This window comes from Panthera tigris, chromosome A1 (assembly GCF_018350195.1).
Source record: "Panthera tigris isolate Pti1 chromosome A1, P.tigris_Pti1_mat1.1, whole genome shotgun sequence".
Classification (NCBI taxonomy): Eukaryota; Metazoa; Chordata; class Mammalia; order Carnivora; family Felidae; genus Panthera; species Panthera tigris.
The window spans coordinates 7,627,379-7,643,717 of record NC_056660.1 but is presented as its reverse complement, the minus strand read 5'-3'; the positions used below and the strand labels follow the sequence as shown (position 1 = coordinate 7,643,717).

The 16,339-nt window shown below is 37.8% G+C and overlaps 1 protein-coding gene across 14 annotated transcripts in view; it reads right to left on the bottom strand.

Moving 5' to 3' along the window:
- PAN3 (poly(A) specific ribonuclease subunit PAN3) overlaps positions 1-16,339 on the bottom strand; it is a 131,209-nt gene that overhangs the window by 96,324 nt on the left and 18,546 nt on the right. For all 14 annotated transcript variants that reach the window (XR_006218706.1, XR_006218711.1, XR_006218883.1 and 11 more), the window contains exons 3-4: positions 15,839-15,905; positions 13,895-13,965 (exon numbers count right to left, since the gene is read on the bottom strand). Coding sequence is in view for 11 of the 14 variants with exons in the window: in XM_042989421.1 (XP_042845355.1) it covers positions 13,895-13,965; positions 15,839-15,905 (138 nt within the window). In the remaining 3 variants the exon portion in view is untranslated. The remainder of the gene's footprint in view (positions 1-13,894; positions 13,966-15,838; positions 15,906-16,339) is intronic.

The window sequence follows — 16,339 nt, the reverse complement described above, 5'->3', positions numbered from 1 at the left end:
GGTGACTGATTTAAGCCTGAAAGAAGAAAATCTATGTTTACTCACTGTTCTGTCATAAGTCTGCTGAAGCAAATAGTTACAATTAACTTTCTTCAGAAAAAGTGTCATGGCCAGACAAATACATAACATATAATTTTGGCTAGTAGAGACAACCAATTTGAAGAAAACACTTGATTTCTAAATTTCAAAGTAACCTTGCAAATAACGCCTATGGGAATTATTCTATGCAAATTAGATTCTAACTACAGAGATGGGCCTTTGCCAGTGGTCTTTGATTTAAGGGGAAAAAAGTAAACTTGCATAAGAAAGACAACTAAACTACCTACCAACCCAATAACTATAGCAGTGGTAAGTGTTTCATGAGGCTGACACATTTCCACCTCTATGCAATCTCACACCAATTCAATTACCCTTTGTGTCTACATCACAAGCAACTTCTGTGGATGAAAATAAAAATGTACTCATCAGAACAATATTATAAACGAAAGAATTTTAAAGGAACTTATTTCTAGTAACACAGCTCACAACTGTAAGGCTTTGATATGCAGCAAAAATACTATCACCTTAATTAAGCTTTCACTAACTTAAAACTTCTATTTTGGAAAATGTCTGGCCTAAAGATAATCCTAATTATCAGAAAAGTTCAACACATCAAAAAATATTTATTTAAACAAAATCACAACCTATCAGATAGGATTTACACAAGGCACCTAAATTCCGGGCACGTATTTCAAATTCAGACTTGCTTTTGAGCTGGTTATTACAATTGGTGCAATTTATTTCCTTATACCGGTGCACTAAGCAACATAGAAAAAAAGTATTTAAATAAATCCAACGTAGCATTCTCCCTTCCCAACAGGTCTCCTTCTGTTTCTTATTTTTCCGAAGAGGAATCCATCACCTCTCTACCCACCCCAACCCTCAAAGACCTGTAATTACCCTAACACCCTTCCCTCTTGAATAGAAGTGATCCCCAAAAATGTGCCATTACGGATTTAAGTTTCTCCAATAAGTAGCAAGAGATTAAAACTTAACCTGAAAGTAAAACCTTCTATGTGACACTGAATGAAAAGACTTACGGTATCAGTACCATTTAAATTATCATGAGAAGCAAAAGACGACAAAATGACATCTGAAAAGGGATGGCAGCCATAGAAAGCACGAGGGGGAGGCGAAAAGACCACACGTAGAAGTCTCACTGCACAGGACATAAATTAGAGTAAAATCTCATCTGTAAACTAATTCCCAAATTATCTTGACTATCATATATCCCTTGAAGAACACGCATTTCCAACTAAACATCTAAGAGATCTTTTTGTATCAGGACCTGTTCTAAATACTTGGAATACAATGATGAATAAAACACAAACCTTTCCCTCAAAGAGGATATAATGTGGTAGGTAAAAAGTCATGCAAACGGAACACACTGACTGTGATATAATAAATGCATATATAATAAATAAGGTACCAACAGGGCAGAGACAACGGGTTCACAGAGAAGGCAAAAGCCTGAGCAGTTCTGAAGAAGAAGTTAAGTGGACCCAGACAGGGAGGGGGATGGGGAGAGGGAGAGGGAGGGCGCGCCACTGTAGGCCAGAAGAAAGGTGTGCTAGACGCGTAGACGCATAGACGCATACAGGCACTGTGGTGTCAAGGGCAAACCGCAAGTATTAAGTCTACCAGGAGAGCAGTGGGCCAACCAACCTCCAAGAGCAAAAGGTGAGGTTTCAAAGCAATAAGAAAAAACCCGTTCCTATCCTGTCCGAAGGACTTCAGACTTCATTCCATGGGCAACGGGAACTCGTGAAAGCTTCCGATGGAACATTACACCGGCAACGGGCAGACCCACACCCACGGGGGACTGTGGCGGCAATCCGGGCGAGGGTTGCTCAGCCCCCCGCTCACCGACGGGGCTGGCGGCCGTGGAGGCCGCCCTGGGCACCGCAGCACGTTTCGGCAGCGTCCCCGGCCTCTCGCCTCTGGAAGCCAGTGGCCCCACAGGCCCAACCGTGACAACCCAGAAAGATCTCCAGTGTTCCCTGGGAGCAGGGGCACAAAACTGCCCCCGTTTGAGAATCGCTGGTGATTCTCCAGGATGTGAACTCAAGGGAACCGAAGTGGGAACGAAGCTAATTACGGCCTGGCTGGGAAGAGACATGCTGGGCTAAGAACCGCTATCGGTGACTCACTGAAAGTGGGGGCTAAGGACACCGGAGAAGTCAGATCGAAGATAAGGAAATAAAAGGGGGCGAAGAAACTTTTACGGGAAATGCTTATTAATCCCTAAAGTTATTCCCCTGACCTTCTGAGTTCTGTAAGATCCAAACCGTCCCCTCCAGAGCAAACAAAAGCCCTCTTCCCTCTCCTAGGCCGATCTTGAGAACGTCGACAGTCAACAAAAGCAGTAAAGGGCGCTGCTGACCCTCTGTGCTTGATAGCCTCGCCCTCCGTGGACTTCTACTTACAGAATGGAAGTATTTTTAAGTGTCCTGTCCTATCAGTAAATCACCAGCTTTTCTGCCCCACCTCCTACCAAGTCCACACCGTACATCAAAATTCCCAATCTCTTTCTGTTCCTGTGGTAAAATATCCTGAAAGTGTTCCTCCCCCTCTCCCTCTCTCTAGAGTTACACAACCCCTGCTTTAAAATCTCAAGATTCACTACAACAGTGAACGATTTTTATCATTCTTCACAAAATCTAAATTAACAGTACAGTAAGAGTAGATGAAAATTGTTTTACTCATTTGATGAGGCATTTTAAAAAAACACACTGGCTTCAACAAAAGTATTCAAGGATCCTTTTGTGTTCAAACTGCAAGGAACCTATGGATTTTCTGGAAATGTCATTAAAATAAACATTCTGCTTCAGTGGACCTCGAGCGAAGCCTGAGACTGCATTTCTAAAAGGCTCCCACAACTACTAGTACTCTCCTGCTCTGGTGACCACACTTTGGGAGGAGTAAAGTTCTAGAGAATGTTACAGAAAAGACCTAGAGAAAAAACAACGAACGGTCCAGACAGAAACTGAGGCCACTCCCGGAAATAACAAGAGTTCAATCGAGTTTGACCTACATACTTAGAGCCTTCGAGACCATTACTCATATACCCTGCAGAAGTTTTTCAATGCTGGCTCTTCGAAATTTCATGACCTAGTCCATAAAAGCCCTTTCCGATGGTTTAAGACTAAAGGAAATCCTCCTTTGCTCCTCACAGATGAGGGACGTCTCCGTATCAAAAGAAAGAATAGTAAAAGCTAATTTTTACGACTCTTTGACTTCAAAAGCCTAACTGCACACACTTTTTTTAGTCATTCATTCACTCATTTCAGCATAACACTCTTTGCTCTTCTTCCTAGAAATACAAAGCTGAGATCTATTCTCTTCCCCTAAAAAACTTCACAGTCTAGCCAAAGAAAAATCTATAAATACCACTGCATGTATAGAAAATGTAGTTAAAGCCACTAAGTAACAGACCGATTTTTCAGTGCACAATTCTTCTGGTACAACTGCAAAACAGCAATGCTTTAACAATGCTTCCTATTACTAGCCATATGTTGTTATATATCATTAACTAATTAGTGATAAACTACAGAAATCAAGTTGTTACCACAGTACAAAAAGTTTCCAATACCCTGAATTTTAAGAAACCCTTTCGAACATCAAAAACATTCACTATTTGTACTTCTAAAACAACGAGTGATGATTTAAAGTATTATGAATGACACTTTTAAATGGTTTGCATTTTATTAGTCACAACTTCTTCAGGTAACTTAGAAAATAGTAGTGTGTGTGTGTGTGTGTGTGTGTATATATATATATATATATATATATGAACTATCTCCATTCAGATAATACTTAGTAACTATATTAATTCCCATTACCTTTTACTATAATAACTCAGCAACCTACCTCCTGCCACTCCTGAGGGTCTCAGGCCCACTAATAGAAACCTCTGCTCTAGAACTGACTACATATTTATTTGAAAATAAACCTGCATTTTTTTTTATTTATTTATTTTTTTAATATAACCTCTTCTAAAGGCACCTGGCTGTCTCAGTCAGAAGAACATGTGCCTCTTGATCTCAGGGCCGGGAGTTTGACCCCCACATTAGGTGCAGAGATTATTTAAATAAATAAAAATAAAACTTGAAAAACAAAACCTCTTCAGGAGTGCCCGGGTGGCTTAGCTGGCTAAGAGTCCAACTTTGGCTCAGGTCATGATCTCATGGTTCGTGAGTTCGAGCCCCAAGTCAGGGTCTGTGCTGACAGCTCAGAGCCTGGAGCCTGCTTCGGATTCTGTCTCTCTGTCTCTGTCTCTGTCTCTGTCTCTCTCTCTCTCTCCCTCCCCTGCTCACTTCTCTCTCTCTCTCTCAAAAATAAATAAACATTAAAAACATTTTTTTAATAAAATAAAAACAAAACCTCTTCCAGCTCACAGCGGTCGTCCCTAAATTAATGAAATGTCCTAATATTTTAGCATATTTGTAATTATGAGAAGTAAATTGGAAATTATAATTTCATTAACGATTGGTGGGTAATCTAAACTCACTGGGAAAAAACAGACGCCCAAATTGACTAAAATCATTTGAATTTTTTAAATCAAATACATTAACTAATTTCCATACAATCATCAAGACAGGGAACTACCTCTACCTAATTTACTATGTGGATTTTAAAGGCTCCTACACCTAATTAATTTAGAATAGTAAATCCAGACCTACAAACCACTGCAGCATGGGCTCCAATCATCTTCCCCGTGAGTAAACACTTACAAAATCAAAAACAGAGTAAGCCAGCTTCAAAGATCATGTTGTATTTTGTCCCACCATTCATTATAATTGTGGGCTATTTGTGAAAACATACTAGGTTCCTTAAGTTTTCATTGTTCAAATAAAAACAAGAGTAGGACGCGATGGGCAAGCCAGTCCACTAAAAAACAGACCCACTGTTAGAGACTCGGGGCAGGAAAACATCTATAAATGAAAAAGTCCTTTTAATTTGCGAAGTCAATGTACAGGATAACAGGATGAAAACAGAGGATGCTCTAAGTTATATCAAATAAAGCAAAACAGGATTTACATACACACACAAACATATTTTTAGGCTCTACCATGAGTCAGTCCCCCAATATCATATGCATATGTTTAAGGAAGCTTACAAAGCGGTTATTCCTTCTGTTCTTAAAACCTCCAGATTATAACGGAGTTCTACGCCAACAAAAGCAAGACCAGTGGAATACTTCTGCTAAGCAAGGCTACATTTAATTTCTAAAGAACTGGAACACCAAACTGCAACTTCTTTTATTCTTCTGGTTTAGAATGAAACTGAATATAAAACGTAGAGAAAGAAAATACCGTGCCTAAGTTATTTTAAGTGAATCTGAGGAAAGGTGTTTTTCTCTAAGTCACGAAAGTTATTTCCACAAGAAACTATCAACTGTAATCATTTTATAACTGTAATCAAGTTTTACAATGTATTCCAGTACTTTATCAAAAGTACCCATGATGCTAAACGCCTGATCACTCATTAGCAGAAGGTTCCCTTTTTATTTATTTACATTTGTCCCCTGGCTTCAATCTTGAAATGAAGCAGAATATCCTCAGAAATGCTCTTTACTAGATAGAACTGAACCTAAGCTAAAGCAGTGGTTACTCAAAAGTAATCTCACACACATTCAGAAAACAGATACACACGTTTTAGAACTACAGAATCATAAGCAACAGAAGACTGGAACAACTACCACGTGGCAAGCACAAGGCACTACACCAAGCACTTTATACCCATTAACGTATTTCACGCTCACAACTCTGTGAGACCGGCACAACCGTAAAGCCCGCTCCACCGATGAGAAAAGTGAGGCTATACGAGGTTAAAATAACTCACCTAGAATCCCACAACTAACGTAAGGTTGGGCTCCAGAGTTTGCACTCCTAACTGTGATATTCTGCCTCCAATTTGAAGAAACCTGTTCCATATTCCCTAACATATTTCAATCTTAACCTTATTCTAGCTAATCCTAAAATAGCCAAATACAAACTCCCGAACGAATCAATCTCTGAATCTACCTGGCATGGACGGGATCGATGAGAAACAAGAGCTACAGAGGCTCCATTCAAAGAAATAAAATTAAGCAGCTCCCTCTCCCCATTTTCAAAATGCAGGGGAAAATATCTTGGGAATTAAACAGAGTTGGGGAGGGGTGCCCGGATGGCTCAGTTTCTGACTTCGGCTCAGGTCACGATCTCGCGGTTCGTGAGTTTGAGCCCCACGTCAGGCTCTGTGCTGACAGCTCGGAGCCTGGAGCCTGCTTCGGATTCTGTGTCTCCCTCTCTCTCTCAAAAACAAACAAACATTTAAGAAAAAAAGAGTTGGGGAAATTATGCACTTTGGGTTCAATTTAGCTAAAACTTAGGCTAGCATGTTTGTGGATGGGAATTCTAAACTCACCTTTACTAATTCATTACTGACCCCGACTTTGTAGAAAATAGAGATGAACCACCAGCAATGCCAAGCGGCTGAAATCAGCTACTTCACTTTGTAAACACAATGAGCAGAGCAGAGTAAAACGAAGCCAACTACATAATCTCAGAATGAGCTACTAGTTCCCAAGTCCAGATAGACAATGCACCATGGTTTTACCAAACTATCATTACTGGGTTAAGAACTAACTCAAAACGCCCAAAGCTAAACCAAGAGAATGACTACAGCCCAAGAGTATTACACACTGTATATAAAAGGCATGTTGCCTCAGTTCACATGTTTAAATACGGTATAAAGTGTCAAACATCAAACCACCACTCACCTCTTAAAAAAACAAAAAGAAACCAAACCAAACAAAAACAACCTCCAAAACGCAAATCTGCCACAAGATCTTTTATAATCCATTGATAGAATAAAATTTCCTTGCAGTCATAAATTTGGAAGATTCTTTCTTGACTCAACAACAAAAGCCAAGTGGTCACTGCCCACAACATACCAATTAAACCTAAGTACAGAAAGTAGTACATGGTTGAACTCCTAATTTGTCACAACAAAATTTAATCTGTTCTTTCCAAAGCATATCTTTATCTCAACACAATCCTGGAAGTCAACCTGGAGTACTCTTTATTTTGCAGGAACACAAAATTAACTCTTTCAAAACTGAGTCCTTTCCTGTAAGCACTATCATATTTCTAAACAAGTTTGAATCTAATCTTATTTACACAGCATTTTAAAGAAAAGAATAAATTAAGACTGGAGGTAAAAACAATAGGAAAAATGTCACATTTAAATCTGACAATTAAAATGCAGAGAAGACGAAGAACATATCCATTTGCTAAGGAATGTTAACTACTATAGATCATTAGCAATAAAATGACAATACGTTAAAATTACAAGAAAACATCGACAATCCCTTCAATTTAAAATCACTGACTCTGCATACAGGGAATTACCATGTTATTTTAACCAAAATGAGCTTAATATTTTGTTCTTTTTAAATGTACTTAGTAAGGGATAATCAGAGTCTGTGTGACATTTCAAAAGTGACAGCGTAAATTACTTGTGAAATTCAAGACCAAAAACAAAATGGGAGACTGAAACATCCACGAGGCCTAAATCTCTAACATACATAGAGCTTACAACGAATTTAAAAAGAATAGCCTAATAGAAAAACGAGCCAAGGACGTTAAAGAAACACCAATGACCAATTAACATAAATGAGTAGTTCAACAGCACCAGTAATCAAATTTAAACAATGGGGGGGGGGGGGGGAGGTTGCCTTATACAGTAACAAAGATGTGAAATACTTTTACATCTCTGTGTTATCAAGTCTGTAGGAAACCAGAACCTATCAGTAGGAATGTAAACATGTACAACATCTCTAAAAGGTTACCTGTCAAACATCAAAAGTTTATTTTTTTTTCAAACATCAAAAGTTTAATTGTGTGTTCCTGCCCCAGAAACTGTGTTCACAGAAATTTTTACTGAGAACCACATAAATGGAAAAAGGAACAGGCATAAGGTCAATGTTTTATCTCTTCCCCTGTATATTACCAGTAGCCTCTTTCCACTACCTCTCTATTTTTCACCTTATCAAAGACTCATTTCACCTTTCTCATATTGCCCTTGCTAGAAAGACTTTGGGTTTTCTCCGAAATATAAGTAATTATTATCTATATTATTCTAGGTAAATTACTTTCTCTCTCAAAACTTCCACTCTCCAATTTTGTAAAATGAGAAAAATAATCTCTCTCCAAGACCCATTGGGATGATTAAATGATACAAAAGAGAAAACCTTAACTTACGAAAGAATTATATAAGTTTAACACATTACCTGGAACAGATACAGAAAATCATTATCAATACAAATAAAATCAAGTTTCTATCCATCTCTCACTACATCATGAGAAATCCCCACGTGCATTTTCACCAAATTGGAAGCACATGTTCGAGAAGCTAACGGCTATGTGGGGAGGAGTTGGGGGAGGGGGGTCCTGAACACCTCACAGAAAAGATGGGACATCCTCAGAGCAGCTATTGGAGACCCATATTTCCAGTCGCAATTATAACACAGCCTGATCCACAGTGAGCAGTAACAGATTATTTATTTAGCTACAGTTAACAATGTATTAGTACAACTACCATTTATCGGGCACTTCTGGGCCAGGAAATATTTTTCGTTTAGTCCTCATAACGCCACATAGTAGGCACTCAGCATGATTACTGTTTTCATTTTGCGAATGGAGAAACGCCTGACTAAGCTTAAAGACACAAACATAATCCGTGAAGAAATGGAGAATCAATTCAGACTGCCTGGCATCCAACTCCAAACCCTAAGACTCCCAAGCATTATTCAATACCACTGGGTTATTACTACTCCGACTGTTTGCTCTTTGAGAGAAATAAAAACTCAACCAGAGCTCTGAGTAAGCTATAAACGGGGACCATGGCATAAGGCGCCTCCCTACCTGCAGGGACTTGGATCTAACAACTCTACCAGTTCCCATAGGGACTCATGTGCATCTCTAAATCTACGACCTCACCTACCTCTGGCTTAAGTTGGGAGAGCACACATTCCCACAGCTTGGCAAGTAGAGATGAATGGAGGTTTCATCTACGCCAGTAAAACAAGAATAGCTCTGTTTAATTTGGAATTCTAAACACAATTTTCCATAGAAATATTACTCATACAATACTCATGGGTAAATGATATTGATGTGGCTGATCTGCAAAACCTAAATACTAAGCAAAACAATTCTTGAGAACATATATAAAAAAGTTAAAAACTGTGGTTTTACAGGTGAGGTTTTAAATTGTCAATTTCCATTAAGACTTCCATTTCAGTTTCTCCATTTTCTCTTCCCCTTTTATTTTTCCCGAGATCAATACTTGGCTTGATGTTCCAATATAAGCCTAAGCCGCAGAAGGATCAAGGAAAGATTTACATTCCAAACTTCCTCTGCTATAATTCTATTAATCTCTCCAAATTTACTTTAGCTTTCTCCAATAAAAGAACCCTACCACAAATAGTCTCCGGCTTCCTTGTAACTCCATAGTTTGTTCCCTAGATTAGAAATAATATAAAAGTCATCTTTTGAAGACATTAAAACAGAAAGGTTACAAGAAAAAATTTAAACGTCAAATTAATCAGAAAACATACTATATCGCCAGTAAATTTTGTAATACAGATGGGTGAGAGAGGGAGGTGTATGCTCTTGAGGTAGAAAACAGTGGGAAGGAGGTTTCAAACTGAGATAAAACATGGAAGGAAGCAGACAAAGTATTGCTAGTCAACTTCTCCCTCAAACAGAATAATCCAGAACTGGACGTCCAAAATCTACACATCCTCACAAATAACACGTCCTCACAAACAAACCATCGGCAGATAAGCCAAACCCTTTTGGTCCCACTTCCCTCATCCTAGCCAAGAGCTTTAAAATCAGGAGAAATAAACATGATACGTTAGAAATCATTGTCTCCTGAGTCCAAAGGCTTTAACTTGTTAATTCAAACCTTAAAAATCTCTTCTCCCATTGCTAGAAATAAAATGCAAGTGCCCAGGTAAAACTGCATGTTGATCGAAACAACACCATAAAGTACAACTAAAACAAGAAGCGTAAATGACAGCCACCAGAGCCTTCTGTGCTGTGGGGGAGGGAGGCGGTGAACACGAAAAGGACTCTCGATGACTAAAACATGAGGGCAAAGAAAGGCTAAGAAAGAGATACGCAAGGGGAAGCCAACAACGCCAGATACAAATTTTGAAGCTTCTCACTCTGCTTAGGCTTTGTCTCAATCATCTGTGGTCGCCCTGCATACAAACTCACAGCTTAGCAAGAATACCCAGCAAGACGTCACGGTACTGATTCACTTCATTTATGCACATCTGTATCTCAACATCTAACTCTGTTATAAAGATACTCTCTTCCCAAAGGATCCTTACCCAAAACCGTACAGCTCTATACGTCACACTTGTGATTCACGGTGACTCTCACCCCTTTTTCTGTTATGCCAGTTTGCAGCTTGATCTCTCTTGCTGTTAAGGTTTCCTCGTGTATTAATCTCAAATACATTAACTCCCATTTTCAACAAAACCCCTTCTCTAGTGTTTTGGGGGGCTTAACTCCCCCTCAGAATACGCGGCTACAATTCACTTTCTTCCACCACCACTCCTGGCCAACAATGATTATACACACTTTCAAACAATGGTTACTTTTCCTATCTATCATATCAGTTTTATCTAACGGAGAAAACAAATCAGTGCTTCTCAAACATCAGTTGTGAAAGATCATTTTTTTCATAATTTCCTGTTTATCATGGTTGTATACTTTTATAAAGTAAAAAGGAATTACCAGAAAAGTGAGCACATATTTGGATGTTGCAGTATTATCAAATTATTACAGAAGTTTCTAAAAAGGTATTTCCAATCTTTTAACTTCCGTCTCCACAGACAGGTACCAGACGCTTCAGGGACCGGCGCCGGTCCCTGGGCATGAGCAGTAAGGACTGCCCTAATGCATACATTCTCAGTACACGACTCTTCAGGAAGTCGTTCGCATGCCTAGCAACAATAAAGCAACCCACACAAATGGCAATGAACCTGTTTAATACTGTTTTCCACATCCCACATTTTACTTCAGCCAGTCCCTACAGATACAGGGCCCCCGGTCATAGTCTCTTAGCTTGTCTATGATAAAGAGGATTTAAAAATTTACTGAAGATCCTAACTCTCTACTTATAATCGAGCAGTATCTTCTGATTAAGAGTCTTTCCTCTCCATATTCCACACCTTCAAAAACCACAACTCAAAACATCTTTTCTCCATAAACACTTCTGCATCTAGAGAATTCTCTGCGATTTGGCAATCATCAGACATTTACATTGGCACTAATTAATATGCTGTAAGGAGGTTCATGTACTGCCTTTTCAATTAGATTTGAGAGAAGCAGTCAGTGTAAACATCATTCTTTTGCAATTTTCCACATAGCACAGAGTAAGTCTGCTTACAGTAAAAGCAATGGTCTGATCTGACCCCGAGAATTCTCATAGTCCCCAGGCAAAAACAGCAGCATGCCTGGCCTAGGGATTGGCCTGAGATTTCCAGAAAATAATTTAGCTATGAAACACAGTAGTAGGTATGGCCTAACTTAACTGTCTGTTCCCTCCAATATCATTATGAAATAAAAGGTCTCTCAGTAATCATGACAGCCTTCTAAATCAACTTAGAATTATATCTACCTAAATTTGAGTTACTTCCACTAAAACGACATCATTAAGCAGACATTAAGAATTACTACGACCAAAGAAAAAGTCTACATATGCCTTCAATTTACAAAGTGTAGCATACGATACTCTTATGCTAAGAGTTTTACTAACACAAAGAAATTTTAAACTTTCTCAATTCAACCATTAACAATTTTCAAATACACACAACCTGTACCAACAGATTCCTAACTATACAGTCCACTACGGGGGAAAAAATCTATGTCCCTAAATATTATTTTAAATGTAAATGGCAAGAAAATATGGTCCTTCAAAGACCTACCACTATGTGAACCCCGAATTTCTAAGTAGAGACTAACCTGTAGGTCCTTTCAGTTTAGACAGACAGTGAGTTTTAGACATGAGAGAGACACCACAGTCATTATCCAGGGCACGCTTGTCATTTCACGGACGACGCACACACTGCAGCCGAGGAAGCTGGCCCAAGGTCACAAAGCCGGAGACGCCGGGCCTCAAAAGTTGCAGCACCGTGCTCGTTTCACCACGTTACTCCACTTCCCTTCCAAACGTTGAGGTCAGATTGGTAACATTTCCTTCTACCACTTTCCTACACTAAAATGAATTTTAGAAGAATGGACACTATATCCTCCTTTTTCCAATCTCCAGGGATTTTTACTGTTTTCTCAAAAATGAGTATCGGCCGCTCTAAATCACATTTCAACTTTAAGGTACTAAACCCTCATATTAGGAATACTTTCAAGTGTTTGTTTGCCATGCTAGTCTTACTTTCTACTCATACATCAGAAATGCTACTTATCACAGTTAACTGATCATCAAAAATGCAAAAACTAACAAAAAATAAAGAGGTGAAAAAGCCATTAAGGGGACTCCTCAGACTACTGAAGGGCTTTTTATTTTTTCCTTACACTAAAAAGCTCCAGATACTTTGATTTCTAGCTTTCACCTGCTTTTCAGCATTTTACGGTTTCCTTCCATGTCGCCAGGCTTTGTCTACTGTCACTGCTCCCTACTGTCAGTTAGCCAACCTGTGTTCAATTCTATTCCACTTCTACTATGTGGATTCAAAACTACACGCTCCAACTTATAAGACTAGTATGTAAAGCAAGAGTAAATGTGCTCTCGGTGACAGCATAAGGAAATGTATAAAATTGAACCCACACATTTTAGTTTACATTAAAAGTAGTTCATAATTAATTACCTCTTTGTTCTTATCTATTGTTCAAAATGGAGATAATACTAGGTACATAAAGTATTAAATGTCATTTACACCTGACGCCATTAATTCTTATCTTGAGAATATCTAGCCTTCTTGAATTTCCTTTTATACCACCCTCTGATCAAATGTTCCTAAAACCATCTTAAACTTGTATCAGTTTCCCAAAATTAATATTCTTTTCTTCCATTACTTAGGAAACTGAATTAGTTACAACACTGTAGTAATTTCCACCAAGACTTACAACCTCCTGAACATCTTTAGCTGCTACTGATCCTAACCAAAAATATCACCTTCTGTAGATTATTATTACTATTAACATGATGATTCTCCGTAAGACTCAAAGGCATCCAACTGTAATAAAATCTTCACTTCTACCTGTCATAGAAGTAGCCCTATAAAATACTTCAAAATCTATGCCCGACCTATCACCCTCGATGCCAAGTAAAATACAGTTAAATTTCTGATATGAGAGATTTTAAACTGTTTTTAAACAGTTGAACCAATTACGAAATGTTGAAGATTTTTAAGTTTGCCTCGTAATGAGAAGTTTAAATTAGGGGAGAAATCTTTGAAATTTAGACAAAGCAGTTAGGAAATGAAGTTAAAATATGATTAATGTGCCTATAATGGGTCACATTAACAGCAACTACAACATTAAATTTGATGTTTTCTTAAAAATAGAAACATTAAGGTAAAGAAAATGAGGAAAAAAGAGAAGGATTTCATTCCTTCACATAAAACATCTCTATTTCATGCACAGAGATAAATAAAATTCTACACGTATGAAATATATACCAAAAAAAAAAAAAAAAAGGCAAGCAAAAGCAACAAAAATATCACAGTCCATTAAAAGCACCTCCCCAACTTAGGAGAATATTGACCATTATATAGGTGATGACCCCAATATCACTTGTATATTCCATTTAGTCTCACATAAGTTTCAACTTCACCTACCTTTCTTCTCTGAGAGATGTTGAGGGCACCAAAGTCATTAAACAAGGATGAAGCAGGTGAAGTTAGAGGATCTGGAAGGTAAGTTACATAAGTTTCCACACAGACAACTCAAGCAACCCACAAATCTAAGAAATGTTTAACCTGACAACATTCTTAACAGTAACAAAAACTCATATACCACAGTAATACTTAAACTCAATGCCTCATATACAGTGGATGTTCAAATATTTTCTAAGTAGAAGAAACACAAATTAGAGAATACTTCTTTCAGTCGATACTTAGCCAATTAAAGTATCAGCTAATACTTTAATCAGAAGCTATATGGATTAGGGTACATCTGTTTGTTTAGAACCAAAAGAAAAATCAAACAGAAAAAAAGAAGAGATGGCTCTTGACCTTGTTATTAGGAATGTGTGTTTATGAAAGAAGTCTACCATTTAGTAAATGTTTGTGTACTTGAAACCCAATCATGAGAAAAATTACAAAGGGCAGGGAGGTGGGGAGGACAGAAAGCCATGCTCTGAATGACTGGACTTGGATTTTAACACTTAGGCAAGGCCTTAAAACCATCTATGCGATATTCTATCTTTTTTAAGTTTGTCACCAGATATTTTATATTCTTACTAAAAATATAAGTAAATTAAGTTTTTAAAGAGGGAAATATTAAATGTTTCAAAATAAACATGAAATTTAAAGATTTTATAATTTCAAAGTTCTATTACTCTGTTCAGAAGTTATAAACAAAAGTGTATCTCTAAATGGTTTTTCACTTAATAAACCAGAAGAGTTTCTGAAAAGGTACACATGATACACATGGAAATACTTACCTTCAATTCTGAGCTCTACTTACTCTTATGTTTCTCATTAAATTATCTACGAAATTCTAAAATCTATAGTAACTGTTCTTATTTAGAAGGACCTACTAAATCTCTCCAAAATGCAGTATGGACTGCTGCTTAATTTCTCCAGTTTCGACTGCCTGAGTTTTCATAGCTTACTCTCTCATTAGAATTAACAATTTAATATATGTACAGAAAAAGCTAGTAAAATATTTTTATGTAATTTATACATTCAAGGCACCTAAAAATAGGTACTATTATGCAGAGTACTAATACTCAATTGTTACATATTTTTAAGAAGCTATTCTTGAACATTTTTTTTAACATTTATTCTTTTTTTTTTTTTTTGAGAGAGAGCGAGCGAGCATGAGCGGGGGAGGGAGAGAGAGACAGAGTGGGAGACACAGAATCGGAAGCAGGCTCCACGCTCCGAGCTGTCAGCATAGAGCCCGACGTGGGGCTCGAACTCACGAACTGTGAGATCATGACCCGAGCTGAAGTCAGACGCTCAACCGACTGAGCCACCCAGGCGCCCCCTTTGAACATTTGTTTTTAAAATAGAATACAGAAAGATACTTGGAAATTCCATATTAAAAACCTTAAAAATGACCATGATCTTGCAAACAGTCACTGCATGTCTAAGAATGTTTCCGAAGAAGTAAGATATAAACACAGATGCATACACATAGTCCAATATTAGAATACTTTTTTAAAAACTTCAGTAAATTATGAAAATAAGCAATAGAATTCAATTTATTATGATCAAGAAACACTCCTAATTTTAAAGTGTATCTAATGCCATCTCAAGTATATGAGTCTACTTAGCTAAGTATCACGTATGTAAGCATATATATATATATATGTGTGTGTGTATACAAGTACATGTATTTTCACACTCAGACATAACCACTACTTGGAATTATATGGAATCCAAACAACAGTGATCTCTCTAGATCATTCTTATTCTCTTCCTTTATACATAGTCATAATTTTCAAGACTTCAAGGTTTCTCCAATGAACACACTGTTTTAGGATCAGAAATATACACATATGCATGTACGCATACGTACAAACACACAAAAGAGAAAGAGGGATCCAGTCTTACCGTGGCCTGCATATGGCTTGGCACTGTCATTCAGAAGGCTTGGGGAGCTGCTACTGTTAGTCACTCTCTGCAAAACAAAATAGACAAACATTACATCACTAACTGAGAACAGCCAGCCAATTCAGACGAACTCTCTGCTTCTTCCCCTCCGATCCACTTCTCACATCACTGACACTCTAATGTGACTATAAATGTTGCAACATGAATTACATTAATTCATGTAAAAATGTCCAAATACTCTCTTTAACACATCAGATGAAAATTTTACTCACTAGCCAGATATTTAAAACCAAAGTTGCACACCTATTTTGAATTGCACTTCCATATTATTAGCTTGGGCAACACATGTAACTATTCAGCTTCCCGGTCTATAAAATATAAATTTCAACATCCATCTGAGAAGACGTAAAAGTCAACAAACGCTTTCTAATAGCCTCTCCCGGTGTGTATTAGCCTTCATACACCTTATAGATTCTATAAAATTAGGCTATTCTTGGTTCT